The sequence below is a fragment of the Toxotes jaculatrix genome, chromosome 2 (genome assembly GCF_017976425.1).
Source record: "Toxotes jaculatrix isolate fToxJac2 chromosome 2, fToxJac2.pri, whole genome shotgun sequence".
Classification (NCBI taxonomy): Eukaryota; Metazoa; Chordata; class Actinopteri; family Toxotidae; genus Toxotes; species Toxotes jaculatrix.
Window position 1 is genome coordinate 4,299,068 of NC_054395.1, and position 24,299 is coordinate 4,323,366.

The 24,299-nt window shown below is 43.2% G+C and overlaps 3 protein-coding genes across 4 annotated transcripts; 2 read left to right on the plus strand and 1 right to left on the minus strand.

The window, feature by feature from the left end:
• Positions 1-251: 251 nt before the first annotated feature.
• ccdc22 (coiled-coil domain containing 22) lies at positions 252-10,026 on the minus strand. Of its 2 annotated transcripts, none has more exons than XM_041062412.1 (16): positions 9,624-10,026; positions 9,226-9,403; positions 8,794-8,926; positions 7,495-7,601; positions 6,318-6,402; positions 5,953-6,122; positions 5,494-5,709; positions 4,655-4,825; positions 4,417-4,536; positions 4,197-4,313; positions 3,996-4,097; positions 3,733-3,840; positions 3,390-3,485; positions 2,991-3,050; positions 2,820-2,894; positions 252-1,530 (listed from the first exon to the last, which is right to left on the minus strand). In XM_041062412.1, exons 1-16 carry the CDS (start codon positions 9,671-9,673, stop codon positions 1,417-1,419), a joined length of 1,902 nt encoding a protein of 633 aa, XP_040918346.1. In that variant the 5' UTR covers positions 9,674-10,026; the 3' UTR covers positions 252-1,416. The 2 variants fall into 2 exon arrangements, with proteins under 2 accessions (XP_040918346.1, XP_040918337.1); XM_041062403.1 differs by having other exon boundaries at positions 5,953-6,131.
• Positions 10,027-11,598: 1,572 nt separating this feature from the next.
• Positions 11,599-21,233, plus strand: tbc1d25 (TBC1 domain family, member 25). Its single transcript, XM_041062241.1, has 7 exons — positions 11,599-11,765; positions 13,085-13,194; positions 13,311-13,465; positions 14,034-14,161; positions 14,262-14,450; positions 14,889-15,164; positions 15,620-21,233. Exons 1-7 carry the CDS (start codon positions 11,721-11,723, stop codon positions 17,321-17,323), a joined length of 2,607 nt encoding a protein of 868 aa, XP_040918175.1. The 5' UTR covers positions 11,599-11,720; the 3' UTR covers positions 17,324-21,233.
• A 581-nt stretch (positions 21,234-21,814) lies between these two features.
• On the plus strand, positions 21,815-24,089 carry ndufb11 (NADH:ubiquinone oxidoreductase subunit B11). Its single transcript, XM_041063660.1, has 3 exons — positions 21,815-22,041; positions 23,108-23,238; positions 23,632-24,089. The coding sequence occupies exons 1-3, from the start codon at positions 21,868-21,870 to the stop codon at positions 23,759-23,761; spliced, it is 435 nt and encodes a 144-aa protein (XP_040919594.1). The 5' UTR covers positions 21,815-21,867; the 3' UTR covers positions 23,762-24,089.
• The last annotated feature ends 210 nt before the right edge of the window (positions 24,090-24,299 follow it).

Consider the following 24,299-nt stretch of genomic DNA (forward strand, 5'->3'; position numbering starts at 1 on the left):
TTTGCATGTTCTCCCTGTGAAGCTGGCGGCTTCCTCCCACCGTCCTAAAGACCGATTAGGTTAAATGGTACATTGTTCACAGGTGTGAATGTGAGAGTGAAATCATCACGTTTCATTGGCAAAATTAAAGTGAATTAGTTTCAAGTGCAGGATAATAAAACTTTATGACCTTATAAGAGACAACACATAGACTACACAAAGCTCCAGTATCAAAATTTAAAAAAAAAAACAAAACAAAAAAAACCACTGACTTAACACAGATAATATAGGTGGTGTTAAATAATAACGTGTTGTTATTCATGCACCAATTTTCTGGTGCATAAACATGATTATAAAACTCTATAATACTACAGTAAACTGATCATGTTTCTAAAGGTCTTACTCAAGAGACATTGCACATTATGAGCAACTTATGAACATCATCAAGTTGTGTAATATTGTAAAATATTGATGACATGATAAAACGTAATACTTGACTTCACTTGCTATGCTGTGAGCTCAGCTTGTCTGACGTCTCTAGTTACATACTTACTTTTCATTTTCTCGCCTTTCTCTTACTTTTTAAATTTTACATGTTTGTTTCAAAGCTCACCCCCCTGCCTGTCACTCTGTCCTAACTTTCAAGAAACCTATAAGACATTAAGTTACATTAATGTCAAGCGACATATTTGAACCTAAGAGACTGTTCTGTGGTGTTGATAATGTAGATGACATCAGGTCCACTCATCACGTCCATTCCAATCCAAGTTTGTAAGGCATCTTTATTTAAGCTGGTGCCATATATACAACAATACTTTGCTGATGAGGCTGGACGACATTATTGATGGACTACATTCAAATGCCATTCACTCAACATTTTCAGTTCAAATATAATCATGACGACAAAGGAACTGCTAATGTCTGTCTGCTGGAATAATTCCTGTTAAAAAAACAAACAAACAAAAAAAAAACCTCCAAGTCAAAGATTTGATTTGAATCAACATATGAAAACGTTCGATACAGCGACAGGAATGACTGTGAATTTAAACAGGAGAGGTGTGACAGCACCCTCTGCTGTCCAGTGTCACGTTTCATTTAGCTACAGAGCAATCAAACCAGAGCGTGGACCCTCAGAGAGCGTGTCCAGCCACACAGATCAGTTTGAAATGAAAAACTAATTTTCTTCTCCATCCATCCGTCCATCCATCCGTCCATCCACACAGGCTGTGCATTAAAACGCCAGATTAGTTTCCACGGTACAAAAATCAGCTTGCCTTTCTAAAGAAAAGCAGGTCTCCAATGGCAACAGAGGGCAGTGTTAATGAACAGCAGTCTCTTCAGTGTGAAACCTGGAGTGCTGTTTCAGTCCCATTCAGCTCCATGTTTTTCCTACAGCTTCGGCCTCAGCAGGCAGAGCAGAGCGAAGCAGGACTGCCTTCAGCCTTCTCGCACTTTGGCAGCGAGTGCAGAGTTCTCCTGTCGAATGGCCTTGTAGTCGTCCAGAATCCTCTCCAGGTTGGTCACAGTTTTGTTGCCGTTTTCTGTCTCAATCTGTGGACAATTTAAGACACCAGTGGAAAAAAAAAAATGTAGTACCCACTTACATTTCTGTGTGTTCAATGCAGAGATTCTGCAGGTCTGAGACAGGTTTAGGTAGGGGTGTGAGGGGGGACCGCTAACAGAAGTGAAAAAATACACCGTGCATAGAGTCTGAAATTTAATCCTTCAACTCCCAAAAGACAAGGTGTGGATCTGCCAGGTCCTATGCTGCAGAGCTCTGACCTTTGGTGCACTGGTGTGATACAAGGTGTACAACAAGATGGGAAGGTGGTGAGATGCCATGTCCACTGTCATGTTGTTCAGTCTGACTGAGAAAAGGTTTGACTCAATACCTAAATATACTGTGTATGTCTGTGTTGTTTCTTATGCACATTTGAAGATGCACACGTACATGCTAAGGGTGCACCGTCCTGCCAATTAAGTACAGAGAGGATGTAATACCGGCTCTCAAACACACACTGCAACTCTGAACTTCTCTAGTCATTACCTGGAGGAGCTGTAAGTGTCACCACAAATGTCCACGCCAGCTGAACTGGTCATTAAATTGACTCTATCCTTCCAGCTCGCAGGTAAAACTCTGTGTGAGGTCTGACTGAGCTGATGTGTGAATAGAGCAGCTCATTGTCCAGAGAATTCACAGCGAGCGAGTGTGTTGATGACGTTTCTATCCTGCCTCCTGCACACTCCACCCAGGCTCCACCAATCACCTAAACCAGTGGTGTCCTAACTGTTCCACAAAGGGCCGGTGTGGCTGCAGGTTTTTGTTTTCATGAGATGATGTAGTAATATTAGGTTTATTTTACATGTGTTTTGGTTGGAAATGGTGCAAAGAGGGCTCTCCTACTCTGAGACACAGGTTGGACATTGGTGAAGACCTGTGGGTTATGAAAAGACTCAGACCTGTTAAACAATCAGAGCTTAATGAAAAACGGGGAAATGGACTGTAAACAAACCACACCACAAACACACCACTATCACCTTTATATAAAGACTGACACATCAGTAACATTATGTGGGACACCTCACTGACACTCACCTTCTTCTAAAGACGGTGTCAGGGTTTGTATTTCTATATTAGTTAAATCCACCTGTTCTATGTAAATGATGTAGGCTAACGGTTCCCAGCTGCCTCCAGTCTTTATGCTAAGCTACACAAACCACACCCTGCAGCTCTCTGTACTGAACACAGAGGGGACACTCGTACTGGCTCTGTATAACAAAGCAAATTAATATTTGATAAAATGTTGTGTTGTCGTCACGGATAAATGAACAGATCCTACCTGCTCCTCCAGATCTCGAATCTCTCTCAAGATTGTACCCGTGTCCTCGATGGTTTGGATCAGCTGATTACAGTTCTACAGAAGGAGGACAGACAGACATGTAACATGCTCTCTGATAAGAACGTCAGGTAACACAAACTATGAGGGATCCACAGAAACACGATGACCTACTTCATGCAGGGCAGCCAGGTACTTGTAGGATTTGCGGACAGACTCGTCTTTTTTGGCGTCCTACAAAAATAAACAAGAGAAAATCTGGTTTGTTCAAAAGCACATACATAAAATGACAGAATCATAGACTGACTCTGGAAAGTGTTTCAACCTCTCCACTTTTCCACCTTGTTCATTTTGTTGTGTAGTGAACTGAACTTTGATATTTGTGTTTATGTATTAAGCATTACTTCATCCAGTGAACTGTTTTGACAGCTGGAGAAGTAGAGGTGTGAACTGTGGTTTTGCTTTAGAGTGGTACTGGTTACACAACATCAGAGGTCTAGTTTGAAGAACTAAACAGTTCACCAAAAAAAAGAAGAAGAAGAAAAAAAAAAAAAGAAGAAACAACTCAGCTACCTTGAAGACCAGCTCATCGGTCACAGCAAAGGTTCTGTCCAGCTTCCCAGTCAGGTTGTTGATCTCCTTCTGGAGCTCCTTAGTGTCTGACAAAATCTGCCAAGGAGAGTCAGCACAGTGCTGATGATGTTACAGCTCATACACAGTATACAGTCACAGCTTAGTCTGACTGAGTGCAGTGACGACACTGAAATGAACTGTCTGACAGACGTCTACCTGTCTCTACAGACAAACTGGATCTTTTCAAACTAGCATTCATTTGCTTTCTGGCTGACTTCATGTGTTGGTTATGCTCTAAAAAAATCTCTTCTCTCATCTTCTTCTGATTTGCTTGTAATCGTACCTTTGTAATTTCCTCCTTCTGTTTCTTGATGTTGCTGACGATCTCTAGAATCCTCTGAGTGTATGCTGACCGAGACACATCCTGAGGAAGGTTTTCTAACTCTGTTACCTACGACGGAAGAGAGCAGACACGACACAGTCAAACACACATTCAGCAGCATTCGAACTCACTGTGCAGAGAGATTAACTGTAAACTAACTCAGCTGTGACTGGATTAATACACCTGCATCCATAAGGATTAGCTGACAGTGTTAGGTCCATTACCAGCTGTTTGTATGTCTCCTCCTTCTTCCTGGCTTCCTCTGTGGACACACGGATTTTGTCATGCAGAGACTTGATTTCAGACAGCTTCCTGGATGACTCCAGCTAAAGAAAACGGAGACAAATGAACAGAATCTAAATGTGTTTTGTTTTTTTTTTTTTACTTTTTACTTTAACAAACATCTGTTCTAAGGACCCACTTACGTCCTGGTTGCTGCAGATTTCTTTGAGTCTGCGGTGCTCGTCGATCAGCGGAGCACGGTGCTTCTCCCACTGTGAGGCCAGGTTCACCACCCGCTTGGCGCTGGCCTCTACCAAAGCCTGGTGAGAGAACACATTGGTTTCCAGCAAATCTGAGCCCTCGTGGGTCTGATGCCATGTGTCCACTCAGCAAACTATCAGAGCTCTCACTCAGCCCTCCTACCTGAAGCTTCAGCAGGTTGTTGTCTGCGTCTGGCAACAGGTCGATAGTTTTCTTCTTCACCTGCGTCTTCTCCTCTTTTTCGGAGTTCCCCAGCTCCCTCTGCTTCAACTCATCCAACACCTACACCAACACACACCACACATTTGAAATCAACAATCATCCATCTACGTTCATTTTGTTCTACTTCGTTTGCATGTGCCAACACAGGCTCAGTTCAGTGTGTGTGTCTGTGTTTTACCTGTGTATTAGTGACACTCATGTGCTTCATGTCTGCTGTGAGCTGGTCAACATCACTGCACAGCTGCTGTAACTGCTGCTGGAGTGAGGCCAGCTCCTCCTGCTGACGGAGCTGGATATCACCCTCTGACTGACGCCCAGAGGGGATGGAGCTGGTCACTGCTGCTGACTCCTGGAGGGAGGGAACACACACACACACATACTGTAACTGTAAGGACAATTGATGACATAATGCATTCCCTAGCCTCTTACCCTAATCCTGTCCTCACACAGTATCTGCTGTCATTTATAGCTAAACACAAGGTGTTTAGTTATTTAGTAACAAAGTACAGACATTTAGGAAACTGTCTTAAAAGTAAGACTATTAAGCATGTGGCCTCTGACCTCTACTGGAGAACATGCCCAGGACATGAGCTCATCCGTGGAAAGTTCACTGACTCGCTTTCCAAAACTTTCCCTATAAAAGATAATCACTGGAATCTTCACCTCCACACAGCTGCTGTGACACCGTCTTCCCTTCTCCTGACGCCACCGCGCCGACTCAGCTTCTACCGCTCCACAGACACACACAGTACACAGCTGTTCTCCTAACTGTGTGAACTGAGAACCTACATCAGGCTTCTCTATCCAAACACGACCCTGAATTCATCACCACTTTTTCCAGCTGATTCTGGTTCTTTTCTACCTCAGATCAGGTTCCTTCTTTCCTGAAGTTAATTTGCCCCCTGACATTAATAAGCGTTTAAATGTTATTAATGCTATATTTCCCCAGATTAAGCTAATCTCCCCTACAGGTCCATGCAGTATTTTTTAACGCTCTGCTGGTGCAGTGATCCTCACCTGTGTGAAGGTGAACTTCTGTGTGTGGGTAAAGTGGGTTCCCTTGGTCAGGATGTGGTCTGAGGGGGCGGAGCCTCTGAAGGCCTGCAGTAGCTCAGACAGGTCAGAGGTTGAGCGAGGACCTCCAAAGGCACTTTCAGGGGAGGGCAGCGCAGCAGAACGCAGCTGCTCCTCGATGCGTTTCCGCAGCCGGGTCAGTTTCCTTGACTGATACTCCTGTTTGACAGACAAACTCCTTTAACATGGATGATGATTCATAATAAACATGTATACATATACACACATGCACAGTACATGTTCATGTTTTCATGCAACTGCATGATCAGGCGTCAATCACCTGACAATATACTGTATGTACACAGGATCAAAAACACAGTAACAGACATATAATGGAAAAGTGTCTGGAACGGAAATATGACTGTATCCAGTGTGATGATGACAGTGAGTGTGATGATTTGCCTGTGGAGTGAGGCGAGACAGGAGTCCCTGACTGTTCCACTCGTTGTCCCACTCCTGAGCAGCACTCAGCTCAGCGGTATGCTGCTCGAGCAGGGACGCTGCCACAGAGGCATGATGGGAAGGCTGGGCGGTCACAGGAGGAAGAATGTCTCGCTGGTAGTCCTTCACTTCTGAAATCACAGTGTAATAGAGAAATTAAATGAACAGAGTAAACACACACACATATACACACACTTTATTCCAATTCCTTCAGCACGTAGTGTGTGTGTGTGTGTGTGTGTGTGTGTGTGTGTGTGTGTGTGTGTGTGTGTGTGTGTGTGTGTGTGTGTGTGTGTGTGTGTGTGTGCGTGCAGTAGGAGGCCTACCTTTCAGCTGCTTCTTTCCTGGACCTTTAGTGCAGTGTGGTAAACTGAGGGGCTGAGCGTGGAAGCTGTGCAATGCTCCTGGACTCTAAACAGGAAAAAAAAACATGTAACTCTGTCAGGAATCAACTGATTCTCTATTTAAGGATACACTGATTAACATCACGCATCCAGAGGCTGAGACTAAAGTCACAATCAGGACACAATCACTATTTCTGCCACTAGAAATATTCCAACTCCAAGTTCCTAAGTCCTGATTACTTGCTGGCAGTTAAGTTGCCTTCTGTATGAGTGAGTTTCTTTACATAATACACAGTCAGCCTGCATTAAAATGAGTTTGAGTGAACTTTGCATCAAGTCCAAAAATACTCCAATGTAAACCATGTTGGGTGAATTGTTGGCATTCAGATGCTTTGCTTAAATAACGGTAGCAACACTACAGACAGAAGTACAGCTCTGTTACAACGTTTACAAGATTACTTAAGTACATAAGTATAAAGAGAAAACGGATTCAAAGTATCACAAGTAAAAGGACTCATCAGGCACATTATGTATAATTCTATACATACATACATACACTGAAATACTTAAGCAAAGCACGAGCACATAAATGAACTCAGTTACATTCCACCAAAGAATAATCTGATATGTTTAACTGAGTGATACAACAGATTTGGGTCGTTACAGCTGTTTTTTTTTTTCAGTTATATTTCTGGAGAATCACATTTCTTCCATTAGTTTCACAAGGCAGATTACTGTCAATACTACAATACCCATAAGCCTCTTCTGCTGCTGCTGCAATGTACTTAACAGTTAGCTCATCTTTCGTACTGATGATTCAGTTCTAAAGTAGAAACAAACCACTCAAACTGATGTTAACTGACTTCTCTTTCTACGTCGTGTGTCTCTGTGGACCCTGACTCACGGCCAAACACTCAGTCCCAGCACTGACTGAGACTCATGGCTGCTGTTTAACTTGTCTGCTTCCAAAACAACACAGCAGGTCATTTTGAGGGCAGCTTTACAGAGGACATAAACACAAGTTTGCAAATAGCTTTATGCAGCCAGTCTGACTGATCTAAAGAAGCTATGGTCCCAATCCTGCTGATGGACATGAGACATCCTCATGTATTGAAGCTTTTTTTTTTCAGACACCAAAATACAACTTTAAAGAGTTTACTTGTGTTTCACCATGCAGTGGCAGTCTGCAGTTCATTGGCAGCCAGGGGACAGCCAGCTGGGCTTTGATGGCAGCAGCAATGGCTCTCTGGAGGACCACTGATTTACCTGTAGGGTGAAAAGACAGCTTTGGATGACTCGAGTTTCTTAATCTGTCGTCATACAATGTTTTCTTTTACACCTCTAGACATGTAACACACAGATTTCTTGGATAGGATTTTGATTTCTTATATGTGACTGACTGGTGTCTACTTTTTAAATTTTATTTTTAGGAATTTTTGGCCGTCATTGGATAACTGGAAGTGAAGAGGGAGACAGGAAATGAAGGAATAAGGGGGAAGGGGGGTTTAGATCACTGTCCTGCTGAACGAGTGAAATGTTGTCCAGTGAACACTGATGCACTTGAGTGAACCTGAGTATATAATGTTCTTGTTTACCCCCATCAGCAGTGAAACCATCAGTAACTGTCAGTATGCCAGGTCCATTGGAGACATCCGTTACTTTATTTCAAAGTGAATGTGATAAAGCTCAGAGCCTGAACAACAAAATGTGTGTACCTGTCCAAATACTTATGGCCTGGGCTGTAGTTTAAGCTTCTTAGCCATTATGATGTAATTACACATGGACTAAAATGTTTATCTTAACATACCTTAGTCATGAGATGATCTTGAAACATCTTTTTGTTTGTTTGTTTTCTGTTGCAGGACCCTTTCTTCTATTCTGACCTGATGTCAGTCATTTCTCTTAACATTATTTTTACTAACCTGTATCTGCCTCTCAGTTTTCAGAGAACTTGCAGTGATGATTATCTACAAGGCCCATAAATAAGCCAGTCCTGTCCTAAAGATACTGATAGAAACACACAACATGGGGAGGAGGAGGCTTTCTGCTCACCGTCATATCTTGCCTGTACAAAACACACTGTGTCTGTTATACAGTGCGTTAGAAATGTAACACACATTTGGTCCATGTCAGCTATGTTTTGCTGATCCAAAAAAAAAAGGTGGTACTCAGTAACAAAAGCCGCCAACTTTATTCCTCTTCAGATTACGACACGTCTTCAAAATCACAGTTAGGGTTAACGCTGAGTTTACTCATAGTTTGTTTTGACAACAGTGAAAAGTCTCAGACAAAAAAATAATAACTATATGACAGACACAAACCAGGATGACAGCAGCTTGCATTATGGCATATTTGTTTGCAAATGAGACAGCAAATGTATCAACATAGCAATACGTGTAGACTTTTTTCCTTTCTTGATATGAACCTGTGTGTATGACAGGCAGACTGGTCTCCATACCTGTTGGCTGGTCTGAGGCCTCTGCGCTCTCTCTGGGCAGCTTCTCCACCATGAACATGAGCAGGGAGCGGATCTCTGGCTCGTTGCTGTACAGAAAAGTCTGGTAGCCGATCTCTCCTTTATAACCAATGTCCTGTAAACCAACATGATATATTAGGAAACTCCTGAGGAACTACAGGCAGTGCTTCTACATAGTTTTTTTTCATAAGGAATACAGGATAACATCTTATTAAACTACACTGACACACTTTCCACTCAATAGATTTACTGATTTACTGCTTTTATCACTATTCTTAGAAACATTTTGATAATATGGGTTCTGTATCTTCTTCCTAATAATTGAAGTCAGTGTTTCCCATAGACCAGTTTATGAAATACGGACAGACTGGGTGATATACTTCATTCATCTTGAATAAGGGAGAGTTGTGTTACCTGACAGGCCTGTGCCAGGCTCATGCCCACTCTGAAGCGGGCAGACATGCCTGGAGGAAGGGAGGTGGGCAGCGCGCTGCCCAGGCCTGGATCGATCACCCGGATACATCTGACCACCGCCTCCACTATCAGCTCACTGCTGAACTGTCTGACACTGTCCACCTCCTCACTCACCTCCCTGCGGGTCACAGATCAAACATTAACGTGCTGTCAGTTACACAGATACCTACACTGCTGTGATGGGCTGGTTTAGCTGCTGCCGACGCTGTAGTTCAGTACATGAATGCTTTCTGACAGAGATGTTGCTAACCACCAACTTTAACATGAGTCGGCTAACGTCCCTTCAGTAACTAGTGGTAGGGTTGGCACTGAATTCATAAATAGCTGTGGATACTTACGTTCCGACTTGTTTAAGGGCGTGAATCAAGATTTTGTCAACTTCCTCCATGGCGGACGTTTCTCCGAAGACAAACTAGCTAAGAGCTTCTAACTGCACGTGTGGTGCTAGCGGGGTTATTGAATAACACCAAGGTGGCTGATATTAGTGAGGGTTTCCCGGGGAAGAAGGCAGAGAGCGAGCTTCCATCTTCTGTTAGCCAGGAACTAGCTACTAGTTAATTAGCCAGGCTGCCACTCCTCAGTGCCCCAACAAAATCCATCGTAACTCTGCGCTGCATCTGAGGCGTCTTGCTACGAACAAGCTTGGATGTAATGAAAGAATCTGTTGCATTCCCTCCCAAAAAAAAAAAGAACCTGGACGGGACTGTCTGCTACCAGCGTAACAAACCTGACATTTCTGTGTCTTGTGTGGAAATGAAGTAATAAAGGAATATAGCGGTGGTGTTTCTGGGAGATGGAGTTTCCTCTCGGCCTACTGTAGTCGTGAGCAAATAGAAAATGAGTAACCAAGAAATACACTTCCCAGCGTGCACCAAAAGCGACAGTCTCATGACCGGATGGGTGCTGGAGAGTTGGATGGATATTTGGTTGGGGGGCTGTCAGATGTGTGAGTGAGTGTACATCAGCTGATCTCATTTTCTTCTCCAGTGAAAACGGTAGTTACTGGATGTAACTCGAGTTCTATGAGCGCGTGATCTGGCCTCGGTTCGTTATTGGTTAATCCATTCGAGGCACTGTCTGAGCACCCAGAGACAGATCTGTGAACTCACCCACTCAGGGGGTAGAGACTGCACACTGTGGTCCCCTCATAAGAGATAATGGAATTCAACGTGTCAGAGGGCTACACGCCTACTCATAGAACTAGAGTGACCTCCAGTAACTTCTGTTTCTCTTTCATATGTGCTCTGACCTCTATTAGTTAACACTGAAAGTGGAGAATGAGACACTGAACCAGCAGTCATGACTCTGATGTATGACTGCACAAAGGTGGAAGTGGAAGACCAAGATGTAGCCAAGCAGATGTGTGATTGATGTGGAGGTGAACATAACCATGGGAAATGCAAAGAAGGAGTTAAACTTCAGTGTTGCTACTATGGAGGCGAGCACTGTTCGGCCTACCAAGGGTTTGAAGTCAGCAAGGAGGCAGCAGAGATGCAGGGAGTTACAGTTTCCCAGGGGATCACATAGTCAGAGGCAGTGAAGAGGGTGAAGCACATACAGGCAGATGATATGGGTTTGGTGTGTATTTATGATGGAAAGGGTACAAGATGTAACCATTCACAGAATAAAGGAAGTGCAGTTAATCTGACTCTCACATCCACTGCAGATTTTAGAACATGGGGAATTTTAAACCAGTCAACAGTAGGCAATGAAAAGTCATTTGCTTCTCTAAACACCATTTATCCATTGTCATTTCCATTGTCAGTACACAGCTGAATTACTTTATTAGTTTACTACTTCTTGATAGTCTTAGCATTGCAATGGGTAGAAGAAAATAATCAACCCAGTGTTGTGATCACTTCTGATAGCTTTTCAGTGCTTGTTTGCATTAAATTAAGTAAAGTCATCAGGCAGGATACTGTGTTTGAAATCTGCCATGTGCCACTCAGGCTACATTATAAGGGACTGCATATTGGATAAATGAGACAGATGATGTATGGGCTAAACGATCATTGGTTAGAACCATCATATACAAATTGCCTGTGCAAAGTCTGGCAGGAATACTGGGACTTAAGAGACAAAGGAAGATATCTTTACAGTATTTACTCTACAGGAAACTGACAAACATGGATTGCAAGAGGTATGATGAAGAAAGAAGTAAATGGTAGAAAACACAGTATCACGATGGGAAGTCTGTGCAGTTACTTGAGAGTAACAAGAAGAGAATTTGTTTTGGGTTTTTTTCTTGCTATTGTTCAATCCAGCAGGTGGCGGTATTGCACCTATGAGGTGGTTTGCCAACCGCCAAGAAAACCCAAAAGAAGAAGAGAAACTCGACCAGTGCTCCCCCCTCGTAATGTTATTGATCACCATGTCGGCGTAGAAGGAAAACAAACCTCAGAACAACCGTCCTGTTCCAACACGGAGTCTTTAAAATGGCAGGCGAGGAGGAGCGGGGGGTGGTCCGTGTCAAAGTCAAGGTAGGATGACCATGGTTTGAGCAACAAATAGTGTGCCAGCGTCAGCTAGGTAGCTAGCAAACCCGTTGTCCTGTTTATTCAGTTGTCTGCTTGATGTTTGCTAGCTGTCTGTCAAACACGCATTCGGGTGCTACACGTCGACAGACACACCTGTAACAGTGGCTGTGGGACAGTGTGTTTGGCGGGAGCGACGCTACCTGCGAATTTATCGTGTTGTTTATTATCGCCAGCATCGTAGGTTTCACTGAGTCCAGTCTGTGACAGCTGGGGGAGGGGGGGGGTGCGAATCGGTTCTTTCTGTCACGTTATTTGGGCCGACTTCAACACCTAGTTATAACTGACACTCATCTGTGAAAACATTATCAATATCCAGGTTCAGGCTCGGTCCAAAGCAGTGAACCCTCACAGACTTGAGCTGACGTCACCTGCCTTCTCAGCAAGTGCGTGCGTGCATACACTGGACCTCGCTTCGTGACGTCACACGTTACCTGGAGCAGAGGCATTGTGTGATACTGTATGTTTACGGTCACGATAAGACAAACCACATACAGTTCTTTATTAATAGCTGTTTGTATTGCATACGGTGCACTAGAGTCGGACAGTAACAGCGCGGTCTCTCAGGGAACGGCAGAGCACAGCTTATTGCTCTGAGCATTGGTTCAGTGATTTCGCATGTGGTTTTGTACGTTTGCCATATCCTGATGTATATGTTGAAATCCATAAAGCATATTTCTTATTATAGTAATAATTATTTCAACCACACAACCCCGCTTTTCTATAAATAATGTTTAAGCACACATTGATTATGTATGCATGTACTAAAATGGCTTTCTTGACTCAGGTGTTGATGGACACTGTTGTCCCCATAGTGCAGTGCACAGTGGACATGGAGTCAGTAATCACCCAGGGAAAAACTTTTAAAAAATGTGGACACTGGGGTGACAGCTTTGTTGTCCGCTCACAAAACAATGTAACAAACACAGAAACAAAAATATTTTTGATAACCTTGCAAATCTAAATATGATGTACACGCCTTCTGTACTTTAACTCTCACATACTAACCACCACCAGTATATTAAGAACGGCAGTGCATAGACTATGTTCTACTGTTTATAGACTATTCTGTATTATAACATACTTTACGGTATTATGTCATGTAATGGAGTTTAGACTGTTGTTGCTGCCACCTCCTTCCATGTTTATCATTAGAATCAGGGTTTCTTTTTTGATTGGTATTGTATGCTTGATTGTTATTGTATTGTTATTGTTGTTATGTGTCAGTGATGGTATTTTAGAGAATGGGATGTGATGCCTTTCAGAAATGTGATGGAGCACTTCCTGTGGAGTTTCGCTCCTTTGCGGTTGATCCTCAGATAACTTCCCTGGAGGTCCTGCAGCACATTCTTATCAGAGCCTTTGATTTGAACGGGTAAGAGGTGATCACCCTGGCTAAACTATTGTTAGACACAAATAGTATTGGACTTTGTCCTAACAAGAGTTACAGTACGCGTGTCAGCATTTCCTTTTGTGTGTCTTTCAAAACAGGAAGCGGAACTTTGGGATCAGTTACCTGTCTCGAGATCGGAGTGGTGCTGAAATGTATCTGCCTCTGGTGGCTGACTGGGATTTGGATGTTGCATTTGTCAGTGCTGCCAAACCATATCTGCAGCTCAAGATGGACATAAAGCCTTCAGAAGACAGTGAGAACACCAGTGTGTCAATAAACCTACTTACAAAACCTAAAAGCTTAAAGGAAAACTGCAAAACTTTGGAGGTCACAGCGTATTACATCATGTATACCACATATTATCCATGTATTAACCTAAACTGCAAAAGATGTTGACCAAGAGGAAAAAGGATTCTAGATATCACCAAGAGACATTTGGATTGTAGATCCAGGAGAGTTGTATTAGTTGCCCAATAATTATAGAAGTTATTTTTTGTAAAGCACTCACTTCAGCAGATTTACACTTATGCAGCTGGGGTTCACACAGTTTAAAAAGAAGAAATGGGGGAGTGTGAGGGCCATTCCCAAAGCTTCAGCTTCTGTTTCTTGAAGTAGCTCACGGTGGACTTTGAGGTTTGCACAAAACAGGAACTGTGGATTTTGTCCCCCATCATTTCCATTAGCAAGGGATCTTTTAATGAACAGCAGCAATGATTACAGCAGCAAAAACAAGTGGCTATTCCTTTGAAGCAGGGAGTATAACGTAGAGGTAGAACTGAAATGGATGATTGTTAAATCTGCTACTTTTTGTTCAACTGCAGGTCCTGTTATGGAGGACTGGGACATCATAAGCCCCAAAGACGTGATTGGCTCTGAGCAGCTTCTTGCAGAGAGGACTAAGTCTTTAGCATCTGCAGCTCTTCCCTTCACCCAGTCTCTACTGTCCCAGGTTCCTCCACCTTCTTTAACCTTCCTCATATAGTCTTTTTTACCCTCAACCTCCTATGAGTCAGGGTCTTTGCTTATGTGCTTGTTTCACCTTTGTTCAGGTGGGCCGGACTTTGTCTAGAGTCCAGCAGGCCTTCAGCTGGTCGTACGGGGAGGAGATCAAGCCTTTCAAGCCTCCTCTGAGCGACGCCGAGTTTCACAGTTACCTCAATGGACAGGGCCAGTTGACACGACCGGAGGAACTCAGACTGCGGATCTACCATGGTGGTGTGGAACCTTCACTGCGCAAGGTGCAGCCCCTGAGTTTTATTAGCATTACATACCAATCCCATATACTGCAGGCTTTCCCCAAATAATCAGGGTTGCATGTCAGTTAAATGTGATTGATTATGATTATGACTCTGATTCTGCTTCTGATCTGATCACACAGGAAAAGAAACCAAAATCAGCTGAAACCACCATGTTTTTTCAGCAGATTTAGGCTGCTGTAAACAGTCATTTGTCTTTAGTGATTATGCTAATGTTTATGGTTATGTTTCCCTCTCTGTCCTTCAGAGAACAAAGCAATAACAGCACCATTTTCTGCCTGTGTCTCATCCACACAGAAACACGTGCAAATTTTAATTAGATAATGAAGTGAAAAATCATGTATTCATATTTTAAATTATGTAATTAATATTCTATGACTGTGAATCCATGAACTTTTGCATTGTCTGCTGTCTTGTTAGGTTGTTTGGCGGTACCTCCTGAACGTCTACCCTGATGGGCTGAGTGGACAGGAAAGGATGGACTACATGAAGAGGAAGACGAGGGAGTATGACCAACTGAAGAGAGAGTGGACGGCCAGGGTCAGCCACGAAGACCTTGAATTTATCCGTGGAAACGTTCTCAAAGACGTCCTGAGGACGGACCGGGCTCACCCATACTATGCAGGCTCAGAAGACAGTCCACATTTGACTGCCCTTACAGACCTGCTCACCACATTTGCCATCACACACCCACAGGTTTGTAGAAATGTTCAGTCAGTTGGCTTATACAACTTTCCCAGCATGCACTGGTGCAGTATACTTACGGATGTAGTCTCATTTTGTCCATGTGTTGTTAGTGGTGTTACCGTATTTCACATTGTGCTTCACAACATTTTTACTGTTTCCACACTTGATGTCTTACCGTACAGTTATTACACACAGTTATTACAAGTGAATGAGTTGAGACCACAAGTGATCGACTGATCAATTGAATTCTGTGTGTAGAGATGAGTGTGTGCATGATAAATTAGGCTCCTGGTCTACCACTGAACTAAAAGAATTCTGTTAATGAATATGTGGTTTCTTTGAATTTTCCTATAATCTGACAACTAATCTTATTCTGAAAAGCATGCGAATATCTACATGATTTAATTGTTATTGTGTGTGAACTGCTGACCTCTGTGACTTTGTGTGGATGTGTTGTTTTTCAGATATCATACTGTCAAGGCATGAGTGACATCGCCTCCCCTATACTTGCAGTAATGGACAACGAGGCACATGCCTTCATTTGCTTTTGTGGCATCATGAAACGTTTGGAGGGGAACTTCCGGCCAGATGGACAGCTCATGTCCATTAAGTTCCAGCATCTAAAGCTGCTGCTGCAGTACTCTGATCCTGAATTCTACTCTTACCTGGTGTCCCGAGGAGCTGACGACCTCTTCTTCTGTTACCGCTGGCTGCTTCTGGAGCTCAAGAGAGAATTTGCGTTCGACGATGCTTTGAGGATGCTTGAGGTCACGTGGAGCTCCCTGCCCCCGGATCCCCCTGAAACAGAAGTGGAGCTTCTCGGACCACCACTGGAGCCTGATGAAACGGCGACCTGCAGAGACAAAGACAAGACAGTGGAGAACTGCCAGGAAGATGATAAGGAGCAGAAAGAGAAGCAGCGCAGGCGACATATGCTGAGACCTTCAAGAGAAGAACCAGATGTGAGCAGGAACGCTTTCATAGAAGAAAAAGACAGGCAAAACACAGGTGCTGGAAAAGGAAGTGAGGGCAGCGATTGTGAAATTCATCAAGTGGACATGGAAAAGGCAGATTCACAGGCTCCTGCTTTTGAAAGGCAAACTAGTTTTGGAGAGTTTAAATACTATACTGCCCGCAATGAAGACAGCTTTGATATGGAAGATGCTGAGCAGCCACAGGGTTTGGTGGCTTCAAAGGCAGTGGTGACCATCCCAAGACGCCAGTCCACAGTTGACAGTGAGGAGGACCCGGGAGAGAGAACGCCTCTCATAAAAAACTGTGAAAATGGTTTCTCTCCAATGTCATCACCTCCCCTCTTTCCTAACGGCCTACCAATGTGGAAAACTGGCTCCTCAGTCTCTCCCACATCTTCAGCCTCACCCTCCAGCTGGCCAGGAGCTTCTCCAGACTCTCCTCCAAAGTCCGCTTCCCCTTCCACAACCAATGGAAGAGAAGCCTTACCAAGAATCTCCCCACAAGTATTGACTTCCTCTGCCCAAGTGCTCAGCAGCACAGGGATCAACTCTCCGACAACCCCCACAGTAAAAACATCTGTTGCGTCTCCCTCCCACACTCAGAATCGATCCCTACTCTCCTCACCTATTTTGTCCTTTGGAAGGGGCCCATCGCTGTCTGGCAGCAGGTTGTCCTCCAACAATCTCCCTTCCCCGGGAAACAAATCCCCCAGCACCACGGCTAACACGCCCAGTTCTTTGAAAGCTGAGACCACCAGCATCAAACCGTGTTCCCTGCCGCCTCCTCAAGAGTTTGGCAAAGGCAATCCCTTCATGCTGTTTCTGTGCCTGTCCATCCTGCTGGAGCACCGAGACCACATCATCAAGAACAGCTTGGATTACAACGAGCTGGCCATGCACTTTGATCGCCTTGTGCGGCGCCACAACCTGAGCAGGGTGCTGCAGCGGGCCAAGGCCTTATTTGCAGACTACTTGCAGAGTGAGGTGTGGGACTCAGAAGAAGGGGATGAGGTTAGCTCGGACTCCCCGACAACGGCTACCGCTGCTCAACACTCCCCTTCTTCAGTCATCTCTGCGCGGCCCATTTACAGCCCTTTAGCATCGCCTCAGTCGTCATCTCCAAACTCAACCTATAACCTCGCAACCACCATTCCCTCCCCAACAGCTCAAGTTTCCCTTTCCCCCACTTCCTGATTACATCATGCATCATTGGCTTCTCATCCTCAGTGAACTCGTCAGAAGACTGTGGCCCATTGGAGGTGTCGATCTTTTTTTTAGTCAGCCTTCCACATTGAATTGGGCTGTTATTAATCTTCTCGTTCTGTGTATGCTTGAATATATATTTATATTCCTTATGTCAATAGTCATTGTAATGTTTTATTTTTTTCCCATCAGCCCCTTCGGTCGATGGAAGGGTTGTCTGTCCTTGAATAGGGGATGAAAGAGCTTCATTTCTCGTCGTGTCCTCTGAGGTTGCTGGTGCGTGACATTGTTAAACCCTGTGATGTAGGCGTTTGACTGTCATACAGTTGCGAGTTTTGCCAGAACCAACAAAAGTTTAGCCACTTGGTGCATTTAGCCTGCGTTGCCCTCTTTATTAACTTTGTTTACAAGCTCATGTTATGTCCAGTAAGCCACGTAAGTGTCTTAACTAAAGCACTCAATTTACATCAGTTGAAAACCTAAAGAGAAATCCAAACTCTGATTAGCTGAAAGTTGAGGTTTCAATAGTTCGTTTGTCCATAAAGACTTTTTACAGAAACAGCTCTTGTTAACCGAGGTCAGTCAAAACAAACGATGATGACAAAGCCAGCACACATACTTAGCTAAGCTTCCTGACCCAGCCTGTCACCACTAACCTTAAAGGATAAATCAATAATACATTTTCACAAGGTAAAAAAAAAATCCACTTCATAAAGATATAGAGAAGAAAACTGGAGTTCCTGCTGAGGTCTGAGATCATAGACACACACTGTCACTGTGTACGTCGCTAGCTAGCTTCAGCTAACATCTGTAACGTCACTGGCTGTTTGAGGCCAAGAAACACAGACTGCACAAACCAGTCCAAATGTTCAAATTCCTGTGAACAACAAAAGAACACACTTTAAAGGCCCGATTACACCAGCACTTTAAACAGTGAAATTTTAGACCTATGTCCGCTGATTTTCAAAGGGATAACCGCAACGGCTGTGAAGGAGAGCTCTTGCGTAGAGTTCATGTTTACATGAACTTTTGACACACAAATCGGCAGCGTTAACAAATTCAGACTGCCTTCACACTGCTGACCTTTTGAGGAAACAGAGCTACAGAGTCCTGAATAGAGGAACCTAACCTGTAAGCTGTGTCTTGCCATCCAGCCTTGTGTAAACAGCTTTGTGTATAAGCTGCTCAACAAAAGAGCTGCAGTCAGTTGTTGCCTTTATTTAACTGTGTTAACTTATTTCAGGAGGGAGACGGGAATGAATTTCTCTGTGCCATTTTCTGGTGTGACCGGGCACTAAAGCCTGAAACCCTTCCAGCACTTGGGCCTCTAGAGAGTGGTGTCATCAGGAGCATGTCAGGTTGGGTGTGGAGACAACAGATTTAGAACAGAGAGCCTTTCATTACAGCCAGAGTCTCAAAGATATGGGCATTTTTACCAGACAGGGAGGCTCTGACAGAGATAGAGCCTGTTGGGTTGCATTATGGGAAATGGAGGATCCAGTGTTTTTGGAGTTTGACAGGTCCGAGCTTTATGAAAATGAAAGACTAAATCAGTGGAGTACTTTATTTTTAGCGCACACATTCAAGACACATTGCTGCTGTGAACCAGTGCTGTCTGTTGGACTTTTCTTTTTACTCTTCTGAAGTGCTATTGCATCTGGACTTGATGGCCTGGTGAGATGCCCAGAGACCTGGGTCTGAACAGAGTAATGTTGCAGTGGCCCATACATTCCACCACTCATTGATTCCCTTTCATACCATGTATGTTTTACGCTGTAGATGATCCAAAATGAATTAATGTCCTTTTTTTTTTGCCTCTCACCTTAATGCTTGATCTTTTTTTCCTATTTCTGTTGTCAGCAAACCAAAACTTTGCAAAGGTTTCATGTTGCTTCAGTGTCTTACTGCTTGTGTAAGGAAAAAAAAGTGGTTACACGATTTACATTTGATTTACAGTGCAGTATAAGTAAGGTTAGGTTGAGGGGATGTGAGAGATTTTGGGTTAGTGCAATAAATATGCATCAGTGACATGTTGAGAAGGGGGTTTACATTACCCCGAACAACTCAAAACAGTCACAGGTGTTTGTTTTTATTGAGTTTTTTATTCTTTTTTTTTTGGTTTTTCTTTGTTTAGTTCTGAAGATGACTCAGCCAATCACAAAGTCTCAAGTCCGACTTTGGTACGTAGTTAGGGTCTCCGTAGTTACAACAGGATGGAACTGCTGATCCTTCTTGTACTGAATTGATGACATCACATAAAATAGCGACATCTTGTCATGTCGTCACGTTACAGCACAAAGACATGTGGATGCAGCACTGTAGGGAGCAGTGAGGTGCTGATCTGCGTGAACAGCTGATACACCGTATGTGCTGGACTCATGCATTCAAACCACCACCGTAGCAAAGCAAGTACTGTACATGATTAAATGCTTTGGTGGGTCATTATTCTGTGACGTATCGTTTTATTTCTCTGGTTATTGCTGTTTCCCAAAGACTGTCTTTTTTTTTTTTGCTCTGTGTTGTGATTTCAGTGAAACCATGGATAGGTTTGTCTGAACGAGACGGATGTGATGCACAGTTGCAGGTTTCACATGACGGTCTTGTGTGGTTCCGTGTGTGGTTCCTTAAAGAAGAGAGGAAGTAGTAACTGATTCTTATTCAGTATCCTTACAGCTGATTCTTCAGTGTCATAGACAGATTATAATGTGGGATATATTAAACATATTAGCACATGTGCAACCTTTTGGCAGAGAAGTGCCTCACTTGTTTTAATCAGTAGCCTTGATTTCCATTTTGTTTTGTGCGCTTAGCCACTGTCTACATTGTGTCGTCATACATGCTGAGCTAAAAGCCAGTTTCAGGGCTGGCAGATATTGGAATTAAATAATGTGACTGGATTGTACCGATGATGCTTTCATACATGGTGTTCACTCCAGAAGGAAAGTCATCATCTAACAAGATTTCACTGACTCTGCATATTTCTACACGGTTCTTAATTTCATTGCCTCATTGACTTTTTCTGGAAGCCTCTTCCTGGCACTGTAGTGCGCATATTTTTGATATGATAGATGTGAGAAGGCAAGATGTAACTAAACTTTCCACTGCAGTGGACATCATCCATCCAAAAGGTTGATCCTGTGTCTCCATTTGGTCCAAAAATGGATCAAATGCTGCTAAAACTGTGATGTAATATTTCATTTGTGTCATTGAAAGGGCTGAAGAGCTGTTTTCAAATGTTTAAAATTCATTGATATTCAGATCGGGACACAAGAAAACCACCAGTCAGAAACACTACGCTTGTGTATCATGGAACCATAATATTAGTTTGTGTTTGTTGTTGTTGTTGTTGTTCCTCAAATCCCCAGATTTTCTCTCAGCTCACTGTTGATTTTTCAGCAGTGTGGGAAAATACGGGGATATATGGACACCAGAGCAAAGTCAGGAAGTGTCTCTCTCCTTTTTGTTTTCTCAACATTGTTTACTTTATTCTTGGTTCTGAGTGGCCTGTATTGTGTGTTCTCAGTAGTCTGTCATGCAGAAGACCAAACAGGATGTCTGGAGATGTGCGATGGCTCCACCTCCAAAAGGGAAATCCCTCTCTGACCAGTGCTTCTGTTTAAAGCAGAAACTAAAGTACTCTCATGTCTTTAGAAAGACCCTTGTGATTATTGTGATTATTACTCTCACACTTCGTTCGGCCTCCTTTTGTATATCAGTATTTAATAGCATATTTAAAAAGAACTGAAGTAACTGGACTAGCTGGACTATGAGCTTACAATATGTGCATTTGTAAAGAAAAAAAACTTGATTTGTTTATCTCATTAAATTATATATGTGCACAAAGTTAAACTTTTTAATCATACAACACACAACAGTGTTACTGATTGTATATTGGACACAAATAAATTATAATCAATGAAACTGATTGGGTGAATTGTTGTGTTTTTGAGTTGACTGAAAAATTCTTCAAAATCCTGAGAGGTCAGCTGTGTATATTTGGAGTTTGATGCTTTGTTGCTAATAATGTTCTTTATTCACACAAGCTGAAAATCCCTGTAACTCATTGGTGATTGTAGCAGAGTTCAGATTTCACATAAGCAGCATGAGCTAAATACTGTAAAGAGCTGAACATGTGGTAATGTTTGTTGTGTCAGCCTTACACTTTACTTCCTGTAAACCTAACCAGAAAGGCCTCTTCCTCTGTGGACTGAGTTCATCTCCAGAATAAAGGATCATCCTCTGAGGACCATAAGTATCCTCAGTGAATGTCCTGCTGTGGGTAATTCTTCTCTAAACCAAAGTTAAAACACAGCAGAGTGATACTGTCAGGTCTAACATGAAAGAACACACTGCAATTCATGTAATAATAGAGAAGACCACAGTTTCACCACAGACCGTACTGCTGCTAAATCCTCAGGGTGCATTACCGTCGATCAGCTCCTGGTGGCGGTAATGGTCTGCTAAATGAGGATGAAGAAGAAGCACGATCTTGTTTCCGGTTCCGGGTCAACCATATTTTTCCACAAACAGTCAAAATGTTGACCCGACTGTCACGGTTCGGGCCCGTTCTTCCCCGGTTACTCGCTCGTCCACCGGCACGCTTCGTCTCCCACTCAAAACCGTCTAGTGCCGCTGGCTCGACCGCTGTGACGGAGCTGCACCCCGCTGCGGACAAGGCTGGACACGGGGAGGTCAGCGAGTATGTCAAGGTGAGTTGCTGTGCATGATACGCTAACGTGACTCTCCGTGAAGGTTCACCACCCTAGCAAAGGTTTATTTAACACATGCAGACAGCGGTGGGCTAACTGGTGAGAATACGCCGTGACACCAATATGCATGAACCCGCGGTGAACTGTACCAGCTAGCTAACGTTAGCTAGCTAAAGCTACAGGGACAGTCCAGTGTTCTCAGGTTACTGAGGAGTTCAGCCTCGGTTGGTGGACATCAGTCACAGTGTTTGTCTCTGTGCTTTGTGACACTGATCAGCAGGAGAAGCAGGAACCATATCAAACATTTACCAGTGGAAAACACACGGTCCTGTCCACGGCCACACAAGAAACTCTGCACTCTCTGTCTGTGTGCAGCATCAAACCTCACTACATCTCAGGGCTGCAACCAAGAGCTATTAGAAATATTGATTACTCATCACTGTCGATTATTTTCTCGGTTAGTCAGTTAGTGGTTTGGTCTATAAAAAGTAGTGTAATTGAAAAATGCCCACTACAGTTTTCCAAAGGATTGGAATCGATCATTGATTAATATGTATTGATGTCTCCACGACATCAATTCATATACACCTAAAAAACCCCGTTATTATTGTTATACATTTAGGGCTTGGTGAATTGTGATGTGGACAGCCACCAGCATTCTTAGCAATGGACCTATTTGAGTCACACTGTGTAACTGAGAGAAAGTCATTTGGATTAAACCAGTGTGTCCCATCTCCTACATGGAAAAGTGTCCGCAGGCCTCTGGATGAACTGCTTCTCTGTAAAAGATGTGTCAGATTCCATGGTTTCATGATTGACTTTACTCTGATTCAGCACAGTGTTTTGTTTCCTTCTGTAAATTGTGGTTTTTAGTAAGATTGTTGGGATTATCATGATCATAAGGTGTTTGCCAGGAAATCCACTGATTAGCTATTGGATCCTCTAGATGCAGCTGTGTTTAACCTAAAATTACACTTCTAACAGAGACTGTAAGGGTCAGGAGGAAGACCTGAACATTTGCCCTGTTTCTCTTGTGTATAATTTGTTCCTCCTTATGTTTGGTCAGAATCCAGATTACCATGGCTTCTCCAGTGATCCTGTGGTGGACGAGTGGAACATGAGGGTGGGCTTCTTCTTTGGAATCTCATTGGCTCTTGTCGTCGGAGCAGCATTTATCCACTATTTACCAGATCACGGGTGAGTTCCCACTTCTTCATCTCTTCTTATCTGCTGTCAGTTTTGGTGTTACATGCGCGATGACAGTGATCAAGACATTTTTTCTGAGCCATGGTTTCCTCTCAAAGGACAGATGCTTTTCTTTTAGATACTTTTCATGTGACGTAGCTTTGGTATCACACCCACTTTGTATCATTGAGCATAGACTAAATAGTAGAAACATGGAAGCAGGATCAGCACGTGTGATTGGTTGGCCAGCAAACGCTGCAGCTGAACATACAGATTAGACCTCAGTGGAAGAATTCAGTGTTTCGAAGGTTTTTGGGGTTAGCAGTCAAGCTGGAGTTTATTATCAATGCTAAGTAGTAAAAGTTTCTTTCTCTCTTACTGTGTGTGTGTGTGTGTGTGTTCCAGAATGCGGCAGTGGGCCAGAAGGGAGGCAGAGCGTGTGATCCAGCAGAGGGAGAACGAGGGTCTTCCTCTCATCGATGAGAACTACTATGACCCGAGCAAGATTGTTCTGCCCTCAGCTGGAGAGGAGTAGGATGTCCAACATCCACTCACTGTATTTCATGGTTATTGTATTCCGCTGTAATAGAATAAATGATGTACTTGTTGAATTGTGTAATTGTTGCGTGTGGACAATGACTCATTGAAAAAGAAATCTGAATGTTTCCTAATCACAAATGCCAGCTTCCAGTGTTTGACAGTTTCCAGTGATCAGAACCAAAGAAAAAGAACTGAGCTTTGATTCATTTCTTATTCAACCTACTGATTTTTTTTTTAATCATTCATGGGTTTTCACTCGTGAATAAATAAATGATGCACTGATATTTTAATCTTTCTTAAATAAAATCAACCTGATAATATCACTTTCACAAATGAGAAAATTAATTGGCACAAGTTATTAAAGAAAAGAACTGTCTAATGTATTGACAATGAAAAGATCTGTTGGTTGCAGCCTTCCGGTTCTTCTATGATGGGATAATAGACCTTTCCAGAGGTTTTGTATGTATTAGTTTACACATAGAAAAGAATTAAAACAAATGAATAAAACGTGATCCCTCTTAAAGACCAGGGCC